Raw genomic sequence first — 12,494 nt, 5'->3', positions numbered from 1 at the left:
ACAAGTACACCTCCATCAACTTCAATCACGTGCTCGAAAAAAATATCTCTCCCGCCACCTCTGCCACCAACTCAACTAGACAACCTTCCTCTTCCTCTTCTTATTCTTCGATCGCTTCTTCAAATACTAGTAACAAAGCTCTGTTACCTTCCTCCAGAAGCCATGGCCGCATGCTTGTTCGCAAATAACAAAGCTCAGTTTTGTTTTTTGTTTTTTGTTTTTCAATAATTCATGTATAATTCGCGAATTATACGGATCTTTATACTATACACGTATAATTCGACAGTCTTTATAAAATACGAAAATGTGTGTTTTATATGTAAATTATACGGCTAACCATATAATTCTGTATAAAACGCGTATTTACTAACTAGGTTTAAATATATCTTATTTCTCTTACAAAATTAGTGTTGTAACAAATCATGTACCCACAATTTATCGTCATCTAAAATAATTACGATTGATTTGTAAATTAGAATATTTATTCCAATATTTAGAAGAAAAAAAAAAACTATTTTCAAGAATTCTTGCTACATAATTTCTATTTTCTCTTTAAAAGAAACATGTTACAAGAAATACTTTTTCTCTAATTCTTCTTGCCCATCAAAGCTTATTTGAAGTCTATCCAATAAATCTTTATCACAATCTCTTTCTAGTCTTTTCAATGCACCGTATATGAACTTTTCTTCCTCCGAATAAAAAAAAGGCCCAAAACTTGAAGACCTAATAGAAGACCATTAGCATATTGTGCAACACATTTGGATAGCTCCCTAAATTTTATGAAGGCTTGTTTGACTCTGTGGGGACTAATATATTAATATACAGATCAAATATAATAATGATAAAAAAAAAAAAAAAAAAAACCTACAGATATTTTTTTTTTGAATAATACTACACCAACAACCCCCTCTCACAACCATGACGTGGCAGCTTATAATTGATTAATTCACAACGGATCCCACTAATTAATTGTGAGCTACAACATCAGGGTTGTAAGAGAAAGTTTGTGAAAAAAGGTTGTTGGTATAGTATTATTTTTTTTTTTTTTTTTTTTTGTCTATTTTGTGAAGAAATACTTTGTCTTTACTTACATACATCACAATGAAATGTACAATGAATTTATCGTAAAAAACAAAAGTCTAATCTAGGAAGCAAATTGTTACATTCCTATTATAACCGATCTAATTCTTAATAGCTTTGATCCTAACCTAATATAGAAGATAGTCTTTAATGAGAATAATCATATTTCCTATTTTACACTTCAACACTCCCCCTTAAGTTGGAGCATATAAGTCATATGCACCAAGCTTGTTACCAATAAAGTCAACACGAGAACCCTTGAGAGAATTAGTGAGGATGTTTGCTAACTGGTCGTTGGAACTGACATAACTAGTTGCAATACACCCTGATAGAACTTTCTCTCAAACAAAGTGACAATCAATTTCTATGTGTTTAGTCATCTCATGAAACACTGGATTTGAAGCAATATGAAGGGCAGCCTGATTATCACAGAGTAACTTCATTTGTGATACTTTGACAAATCTTAACTCTTGAATTAGTTGTTTTAACCAAACAAGCTCACAAGTGGCTAAGGCCATTGCACGATACTCTGCTTCAGCACTTGACCTTGCAACATCTGCTTGTTTCTTACTTTTCCATGAAACTAGGTTTCCTCTAACAAGAACACAAAATCATGAGGTAGAACGTCTATCAGATGGAGAACCTGCCCAATCAGCATCTGAATATCCGACAATATGTGAATGGCCCTTATTTTCATACATTAAGCCTTGACAGGCTCTTCGCAAGTGTACGAAATCGTGCAAGTAATAAAGCTCGAGTAAACAAGTGTCGAATCCCAAGAGAACTACCTACCAAGTACCAAACTAATCTATTTTATTGCAATTTGATTAAACTGAATTTTAAGAATGAATTTAATGAAAAAGTAAACAAACTAAAAACTAAATAAATGCAGAATTTTATAAACACTATGATATAAAGATCAATATGAATAAACCTAGGGCATAAATTTCACACCAATTTAATCCAATGCATTGACAATTATTGCTAACCTAATTAAGCTTATTCTAAAGGCCAAACTCCCTAATATTCCACTAACTTTCTCTCGAACAATTAGCGAATTAACCCTTAAGCAACAACCCAAAATATCTCTAAGTTGAATTTAGAAGCTAAGAGATCATTAAGATTTATGGAATTTACCAGAGCCTCACAGATCGCGATAACCTATCTCTAGCGTTCGCTCAATCTATGGTTTTATTATCTTAGACAAATTAGGTTTTATCTCTCGATCTCAACCCAACCCATGATATCATTCAACTCTCGGATCCTTAAGAATTGAAAGCATTACACACAATTATAAAACTTAGAATTAATGCTCAATAAGAATTAACAACAATAAAGTCAACACATATTCATAAATTGGGCTACATCTTTAGCCCTAGAAAGAGAATTAGTTCATAAATACAGTAATGAAAACAACCATTGTATTCAATGACATGCGTTCAAGAAAGAAAAATATAAACACTTCCCTAATTTGTGAACGAGAATCGCAAGAATTCCGATCTCCAAAGTAGTGGCCGTCTTTTCTCCTTCTTCCAATACCCCTTAAAACTAATTAAAAATCCTTATTTATAGTCTAGGGTTTTCAGTTACTTAGGAAAAGAATTAAAATCCTTAACCCACTCAAATTCGGATTAGGAGAATGCAATAACCCAAACAGGCCCGAGACCCATCGCTACGGCCGATGAGAAACGATCGCTGTGGTGATCGTTCTTTCTATCCGCAGAGTCCGTGAACTTCAGAATTTGGTAAAGTCATCAACACAAACTTTGTAGCTCTTTGAATAAGCTTTCCAACGCCACCATAATCATCAAATTCCGATTACCACAGCTTAAGTTATGATCAAAACATCGAAGCATGCTCATCTTAAAGGATTTCCAGATTTTACGTTGTAGTTTCAACACGTCACAACTTTCTCGTTTCAACTTCGATTCTTGCATTGTTTGTTCCTACTCGTCACGAATTCCATCGATATCATTCTTTTTCCTTCAAATATCAGTTTGAGCCTAAAAATACTCAAAATACACCCGTGATCCCATAAAAGGTATTTATGAAATAATAAATTCAAATCCCAACAATTAAACACCTTTTTCCACAAATAATCCAATTAAATCACTAATAAAATGTATACTTTCAAGCTCTTATCAAGCCTCTATCTGGTGCTCTCTTGATATACCTTAAAATCTGGACAACTGCATCCCAATGACTATCATATGGAGTTTGAAGGAACTGACTTACAACACTGATAGAAAAGGAAATATCAGGCCGTGTGATAGTAAGATAGTTAAGTTTTCCAACAAGTCTTCGATACCTTCCAAGATCAGCAAGAGGCTCCCCTTGTCCAAGTGAAAGTTTTAAATTAGGATCCATAGGAGAGTCTATTGGTCTACAATCTGACATCACTGTTTCCTCTAGAATATCCAATATATACTTTCTCTGAGAAATAACAATACCAGATTTGGACTGAGCGACTTCTATGCCAAGAAAGTATTTGAGCAGCCCTAAGTCTTTTGTCTGAAAGTGTTTGAACAAATGGTTCTTCAACTGTCCAATGCTATCTTGATCACTTCCTGTAATAACAATATCATCGACATAGACAACCAGATAGATACATTGCCCTGATGATGTATGTCTATAGAAAATAAAGTGATCAAACTCACATCGAATCATACCAAACTCTTGGATAACTGTGCTAAATCGTCCAAACCAAGCACGAGGAGACTGTTTTAGGCCATATAGAGAACAACGAAGTTTACATACCAAACCAGACTCCCCCTAAGCAACAAATCCAGGAGGTTGCTCCATATAAATATCTTCCTGAAGTTTACCATAAAGAAAAGCATTCTTAATATCCAATTGATGCATAGGCCAGTGTCGAATAGCAGCCATAACAAAGAACAACCAGACGAAAAACATCTTAGCAATAGGAGAAAAAGTGTCAAAATAATATGTGCCATAGATCTGAGTGTATCCCTTGGTCACCAAACGGGCTTTCAGTCGATCAACTTTACCATCTAGACCAACCTTTACAGTGTAAATCCAATGACAACCAACAGTCGAATGGCCTGGAGGTAAGGAAACTAACTCCCAAGTATGATTATGATGCAAATCATACATTTCTTCAACCATTGCCTAACGCCACCCGGGGTGAGAAAGTGCCTCATGAACAGTGCAAGGAACAAAAACAGAAGAAAGGGTGGATACAAAGGCATAATATGAAGGATATAAAATATGATAACTCAAAAAATTGTAGATGGGATGAGGGTTGCGTGTAGACCGCATACCTTTACGAATAGCAATGGGAAACTGATCAACTTGAGACAAGACCGTGGCATTGGAGGAATCGAGCATAAGACCTTCAGTGACAAGGGTCTCAGGAACAGTAGCAGGAACATTAGGATCACCTGTAAAAGGAACAAGACTATTATGGACAGGAAGAGTGGTATTAGTACTAGACTAAGGTACCGAAACAGACGAAGGTGGGAAAACAATGTATGGAATTGATAGGACATCTACTATCGGATCAGACTTCAATGTAGGATGAGAAAAAAATGGAGAAGACTCAAAGAATGTAACATCAGTAGAGATGAAGTAGCGATGTGTGGCGGGAGAATAACACTTGTAGCCTTTCTGAAGACGTAAATACCCTAAGAAAATACATTTCGTAGACTTGGTTGACAGTTTATCTTGACCAGAAGAGAAAATGTGAACAAAATAGGTGCTCCTAACGACATGTGGGGGAGGAGAAAATAATGATGATCAGGGAATAACATGGAGTGTGGGACTTGGTCTTGTAAGACAGAAGAAGGCATGCGATTTATTAAGTAACAAGTGGTCAAAACAGAGTCAGCCCAAAAACGGAAAGGGACATGACTATGTAAAAGAAGAGTGCAAGCAGTTTCAATGTGCGAGCAGTTTCAATGGGGTGTCTATTTTTACGCTCAGCAATGCCATTCTGTTGGGGACTATAACCACAAGGAGACTGATGAAGAATTCCCTAAGATGACATGAATTTAGTAAAGGAATTAGAGAAATATTCACGAGCATTATAACTCCGTAATATACGAATGGTAGTATTATGTTCAGTCTTAATTTCAGCACAAAATGATGAAAATATGGAAAATAATTCAGAACGAGATCTCATAAGAAATAACCAATTGCAACGGGAATAGTCATCAATAAAGGTAACAAAATATTTAAACCCCAAAGTAGAGGTAACACGACAAGGACCCCACACATCTGAATGCACTAACTCAAAGGGGGACACAACCCGTTTATTGACACGCTTTGAAAAAGAACTACGACTATGCTTGGCAAATTGACACGACTCACAACTCAAGGTCGATAATTTAGATAGACCTAGGATCATTTTCTGAAGTTTGGAAAGACTAGGATGGCCCAAACGATTATGAAGGAGATCCGGAGACAGTGCATGTTGTAGATGGGATATGGAGATGATAGAGACCCTGTGACTCATGTCCTGTGCCAATCATCTGTCTCGTGTCGCAGTCCTGTATAACAACATAGTTAGTATCAAAACGAATAGAGCAATTTAAAGAGCGTTTAAGTTTACTGATAGACACGAGATTAAAGGGACAGTTGAGAGTATAAAGCACAGAGTCCAATTCTAAGGAGGGGAGGGGTTTTGCACAACCAATAGCTTGAACATCGGCTTTAGATCCATTAGCTAAAGTAACAGGGGATAAAGATGCAGTATTTGTAATCTGAGTAAGTAAACAGGGGTTACTAGAAATATGATCTGAGGCACCTGAATCCAAGACCCAAGGTCTTAGAGCGAAAGACTGAATAAGGCAGGCAACTGAATTACCCGTTTGAGCGACGGAGGCAATGGATGAAGAATACTGCTTACTGGTCTGATACTATAAGTATTCATCATAATCAGTACTTGTGAAAGTTAAGGAGGGTTGAACCTGCACTGTAGAGGACTTAGAATGAAGATTAGAGTGATCAGCCTGAGCAATATTAGCAGCCCGGGTAGGTCGACCATGTAACTTAAAACATTTCTCTCTGGTATGCCCCCACCGATGACAGTAACTACATTTGGGTTGATTTCCTCTGCCACCTCGATCGCCCTGTTCTCTTTGAGTAAAAGTGTGGGACTAAGAAATAAGAATCGAAGAGTCATGAGGGGAATGCCTTGTAGTAGGGGAGGAAACACGAAGTAATCTGGTAAACACTTCATCAAGGGAAGGCACAGTAGATCCAGAAAGGATTTGATCTCGAACAGGTGTAAGATCTGGACCTAGAGCTGCAAGTGTCAAGACCATAAAGAACTTGTCCCGTTGAGCCAAATCTTCTGCCGCAGATTTACTAGCTGGTAACAGCAGATTGAATTCTGTCTTAAAGGAGGCCATCTTACCAAGGAAGTCGACATATTCATATCCTGTTGTTTGAGAAGAACTAAGTTGGACACAACATAATATAAACGTTGAATATCATTTGTATAGAGAAAGTTTAGCCTGACTCTAAATATCAACACAAGAGCGGTAAGATTTGTAAATAGGGTGAAGGGGGGGATCAATAGTTTGCCATAACATACTACATAACATAACATCAATTTTAGTCCAGGCAAACTTATCTGATGTAATATCGACAGCCTTAGTGGTCAAGTGATCCTCCAGACCCTGACCCATACGCCATAATTCGACAGAGCCAGCCTAGGATGAATAATTAGCGGTCCCAATTAATCTCTCAATGGTGATGGGAAGGAGAGATAAAAAAGAAAAACCATTTGGATGCGACTGAGAGGCTGATTTAGGGGGATCCATGAAGAAGGTCAGAGTGTCTTAAAGCCGACAGAAAAACAAAAGCTCATGCTTGCCAGAAAAACAGAATGCTCACCGGAAAAACAGATCTGAGCAGTGGCTGATAGAAACACAATCGACGCATGAGGGCGCGTGCAGCGGTGGCAGACGACGAAGCCACCTGGGTTATGACGACGATGAGAAGACGATCAGTCTGGTGTGATTAGACCAGATCCTGATCGTTGCTCGAGAATAGTCACCGGAAAAAAAATGCCGAGAAAGAGAGAAGAGAAAAAAAAAATTTGGAATTTCAGAAACCTTGCTCTGATACCATGTGAAGAAATACTTTGTTTTTACTTATATACATCACAATGAAATGTACAATGAATTTATAGCAAAAAACAAAAGCTTAATCTAGGAAGTAAATTGTTACATTCCTATTTTAACTAATGTAATTCTTAATAGCCTGGATCCTAACCTAATATAGAAGATAGTCTTTAATGAGAATAATCCTATTTCCTATTTTACACTTCAACATATTTAAAGAGTGATGTAATGATTAAAAAAAACTATATATATATATTGTCTTTTTAAAGAGTGATGTTAGATCTACAAATCAATCTCACAAACCTCGATGCAAAAGCTTGTCATTAGTCAACTTGCAAAATAGGTTCTGTCTATCAATTTGCGAGCTAACCAATGACAAGTTACCACATCGATAGTTATGAGAGAATGTTGTGAGAGAGAGTGTGGACCTAACATTATTGCTTTCTAAAAGGCATTGGTATGCTGCAAATATCAATGTTCGACCGATTCTTTAATATTAAATAAAAAAGTTAAACTATGTTGTGCATCAAGAATTTAATTCAAAGTCCTCTGGGAGCTAATAGTCTTCATATCAAGGGCCTTATTTCATTAACGTCTATTAGAGTAAGAGGAGTTAATCCTAGTATTTTCGACGATAGAATATGAATATAGGGGACTGAAAACCAAGGGGTAAAATAATTATATCATGATGACCATGAGATAATTAAATTAAAATAGCAATATTAAAAGTAAAAATTACAACTTGAATACTATTATTTTAATTTTATTAATTCCTATCTTTCTCTTTCTCTTTTTCTTTTCCCCAAAGAGTTGCATACAAACCAATAACTATCAATATTGCTCCCAGAATTCTGAAATAATTGAAATTAAATTAATTAGTTAATTATGAAAAATGATAGACTGATCAACAATAGTAATTAATAATTAATTCAAGAAATTAATTAAAATTTAAGCACACCCTCCCAAGTGCAGGACATCTCCTAAAACTAGAAGTCCCATAATGGCTGAAATTATTGTCGCTAAAGGTTTAAATGCTGTCATGAAAACTGGACTTCTCCTTCTCACCACCAATGTTTGAAGATAACATGTTATTCCAATTATCATTATTCCCTACACACACAACAACAACAACAACAACAACAACAAAAACAAAAAAAAGAAATTAATAAAGAAGTTAAAACCTTTCAAATAGAAATGCCGAAATAGCAAGAGTAAAAACTCCAATAATTTGTCCATAAAGCGCAAGCACATATTGACTCATGCCAAAATTTAGAGAGATTTTGGAGACTATGATGTAACCTCCCCAACAAAAGTTACAGAAAATACAATAAATATAAGGCTTCAATTCTTCAATAATCATCTCTCTTTTGCTTCTAATTTCATCCATCACTCTCCCTTCTTCCATTTTTGTAATTGCCATTGCAATAACTTTGGCAAGCTAGCTATATATGTATTGTCTCCTTGTAACCTATGAGCGTGTAGTCTACATCGTTTGTGCGGGCTCATCCTCAGCAGCCATAACAGGTAAGAAGAGTTAAATGGTCCTTGATATTTCCATCACCCTTCAATCCTACAATCTTCCAAAGTATCTATATTTATCCGATCTCATAATAGCACAGAAATGAGGTTTGAGGATATCTTTTAGTATTCTATCTTTTAGTATTCAACTAAGTTGAAAGATACTTAAATTTAATAAAATCAAATATTTGGAGATCATTATAGAACAATAATTTTATATGCAAATCAAATAAATAAAATTCATGATTATATATTTGTTTTTACCATATTGTTTGATAATTTGCTATATGTTCAGATAAAGGGAATTTGTACATGTGGGGAAATGCCAAAGACTCTCAATTAGGAGTTCCTGGGTTGCTAGAGGTACAACTGTGTCCTGTTGAAGTCAAGTTTGTAACGAAGGATGATGGATTGGGACCCCACAAGGTGTTATCTGTTGCAGTTGGTGCATCTCATGCCATGTGTTTGGTTTCAAGGTCATGTTGTTAAAGATGGTCTACTAATCGAAAGGTTTTCTCAACTCATATAGACATGACAAACAAGTATGTATCGTCTAACAGCTCAAACAAAGGCTAGAACAGATGTGTAGAATCTAAGGATAGGATAAGTTCTTTAAGTTACTAAAATATTGCCAAAGCATTTAAGAGGTGAATTCAGGTTGATGATTGGTTAATCAATAAGTAGAGCTTCACCTTGACAATTGCTGACTCATAACTAGTTTTGTTTGAATCCCTTTAATGAATTAAATTATCTGGGAAGACTAGAGAATTTTGACATTATAAGCTCTTGTCACAAATGCAAGTTACCTTCATAATCTCATGTAATGCCTGTTGTTCCCTCTCGTTGTATGCATCATCTCATTACATATTAGTTTATTGACATTCCTTTTTGTTGAAAGTTTATTGCAAACATGACTACTTTTTCCTTTTAAGTTTGATCATATTGCTCAGTTGCTTTTATCTGAAATCGGCATGAGAAAGATCTACAATGAAATTTTTATAAGAAAGCATGCAAATAAATTATGTTTGCTCAGGTGCATTTGATGCTCTACTACGAATATCCATTGGTTTTGTTGTATGATCTTTGATGCTCTGGAACTGTGGATAATATTATAAAATGATAAATTTAAAGTTGGGTATATTTTCGAGAAAAAATATAGAATATCATAAGATATCATGTCAGTCATATCACAAGTCCATGTATATATATTGTGTGAGAGATTTTTTTCTTTACCATCCATTTTTATAATCACTGAGATTGATAATTAAACTAAATGTCTATGTAGTATGCATATATTGATTTGTGATATCATTAATGCGGTATCCCATGATAACATAAACTTTTTTGTTCTTGAAGAAGTTAAAGGGTAGAATTCGCCTCAATGTTGGCAGATCTCATAGAAGTTAAGCCAGCTAAATAGACTATCACATTGCTGGAGAACATCAATTCACACAAAACTTATGTGATTTAAACTTTATGTCTCCTCATCTCTCTTAACTAGAATTATATAAATATTGAGCGAATTTATGATACAACTCACATATACCGCATGATCATCTAAGAAGTAAATATTTCATGTCATTTATGCACATCATAAATTTAGTAATTTGTTATACAGATGATGTGATACGACTCATATTCTAAGATTTTTCAACCAGCTATTCTTACAAAACTCTCTAATACAATCAAGAAAGCTTAAAGCAAGAGAAAATATAACCAAGAAAGAGTTATCACTAGAAAAACCAGAAGCAAAAATGAGTTCCAACTACTGATTTTGCATAGCGGCTGTTGGATCGAGATGGTCGGTTCTCAATCACAGTTCTTGTCATCATGAAAACATTTGATTGCTCTTCTGATCACACTCGATCATTTCCAGCTTTTGATACTCAAATAAGGTTTATTAATCTTCCTTATGTAGACCCTCCTTCACTGCAAAAATCTAAAGTTTCCAGAGAAAAACTTGTGACTGATCATAGAGGGAGTTACAAACCTCATGTTAAAGAAGCTATTATTAAGAATGTTCTTTCAAACACTAACTCAGCTCCACTTGCTGGGTTGGTGTTTGATATGTTTTGTTCATCAATTGTAGATGTGGGAAATTAACTTGGTGTTCCTTCTTATTTGTTCTTCACTTGTAATGCAGATTTTCTTGGTCTCATGTTGTACCTTCCAGGTCAAGAAGATGAAGTTGGAAGAGAGTTTTTAGCGTTTGATTCTGATTATATAATTCCTGGTTATGCTAATCCAATTCCTAGCAGAATTTTGCCTTTGTTTTTGTTTAACGAGTATGGTGGTTATGATACATTTGTGAAGCATGGAAGAAGATTCAAGGAGACCAAAGGGATTATTATCGACACTTACACAGAGCTGAAGGCCCATGCTACTAAGTGTTTGTTGAATGATCTTGAAGACAATAATTTACATCATGTTTACACAGTTGGGCCGCTTATTGATGTGAAGGGGGAGAGTGTTAAGCTATGTTTCGGTGATGATTCAGAAAGAGATGAGATCATGAAATGGCTTGATGATCAACCTGATTCATCAGTTGTTTTCTTGTGCTTTGGAGGCCTAGGGAGCTTTGATGAAGAGCAAGTGAAAGAAATAGCACTCGAGCTGGAGCAATGTGCTCACAAATTCTTGTGGTCTTTACGCAAGCCGCCACCAAAGGATAAATTTGAAGGGCCTAGTGATTACAAAGGTGATCTCCAGGAAGAATTACCAAATGGGTTCCTGGAGAAAACAAATAAGACTGGTTTGGTATGTGGATGGACAACACAAAAGGAAGTGTTGACTCATAAATCAGTAGGAGCATTTGTTTCACATTGTGGGTGGAATTCAGTCTTGGAGAGCTTGTGGTTTGGAGTCCCAATTGCAACATGGCTTATGTATGTATAGCAACAGCTTATTGCATTCCAAATGGTGAAAGATTTGGGATTGGTTGTGGAGTTGAGATTGGATTATAGAAATACTAGTGGAGAAGTTGTGTTGGGAGATGAGATAGCAAGAGCTGTAAAATGTGTGATGGACACTGATAATGAAGTGAGGAAGAAGGTCAAAGAAGAGAGTGAAAAGAGCAGATTAGCAGTGATGAATGGTGGATATTCATATGCTGCATTTGGACAATTGATTGAGGATATATTAGGAAACATGCCATGAATATATCAAAAAATCTTTGGAAACACATGAAAACGTTTTCTCATGTTAACTTGCTGCCAATGTTTTAAGCATTGCCAACTTCTACTCAAAATGTGATTACTTGATTTCTTTCTGCTTCAGTTTTATTTCAACCTAATCAAATCTTGTTTCTTGCTGCTTCTACTGCATAAATTAGAATCGAGAAAGATTGTAAATTTCATGTTGGGTTTAGTTTCCATGCCTCGAAGGGCTCAAACTTTCTTCAATGCTCAATCAAAATTGCGCCACTGCCATGTGATTAACTTGCTGGAAGTAAGGACATTTATCGTGTATGCTAATGAAGTGAAAATGTAGATTATTCATAGATTTGTTCTCAAATAAAATATGTCATGGATGACGATAATAAGGTGAGGAAGTGAAAATTGTTGCCATTTTACAAATTATATAGACCCTTAAACTGATTACAGGGTTGACTTAACCCGACTAGAGATAAAATTGAATAAGACAAGTATATTTGCATGATTGAATAAGACAAGTACATTTATCTGATTTGGCAGGAAATGCCTGTAACAACATGCAAGCTTGATTGGGTTGGGATTTGATAATATAATAATTAGAAAATAATTTACATATTTGAATATTAACTAAATAAAACTATAAAAGACAGGACAA

General features: G+C 35.4%; 1 protein-coding gene and 1 pseudogene across 1 annotated transcript; both read left to right on the top strand.

Annotated features, from left to right (window-relative positions):
• The window catches only part of LOC116112132, a 42,706-nt pseudogene extending 33,150 nt beyond the window's left edge, over positions 1–9,556 (top strand).
• A 961-nt stretch (positions 9,557–10,517) lies between these two features.
• On the top strand, positions 10,518–11,843 carry LOC116112131 (UDP-glycosyltransferase 71K1-like). The gene is made up of 3 exons (XM_031398316.1): positions 10,518–10,761; positions 10,831–11,444; positions 11,583–11,843. The coding sequence occupies exons 1-3, from the start codon at positions 10,518–10,520 to the stop codon at positions 11,841–11,843; spliced, it is 1,119 nt and encodes a 372-aa protein (XP_031254176.1).
• The last annotated feature ends 651 nt before the right edge of the window (positions 11,844–12,494 follow it).

This window comes from Pistacia vera, unplaced genomic scaffold (genome assembly GCF_008641045.1).
Source record: "Pistacia vera cultivar Batoury unplaced genomic scaffold, PisVer_v2 Contig656, whole genome shotgun sequence".
NCBI classification, from domain to species: domain Eukaryota; kingdom Viridiplantae; phylum Streptophyta; class Magnoliopsida; order Sapindales; family Anacardiaceae; genus Pistacia; species Pistacia vera.
Note: the sequence above shows the minus strand (reverse complement) of the source record. Positions and strands in the feature narration are given on the sequence as shown.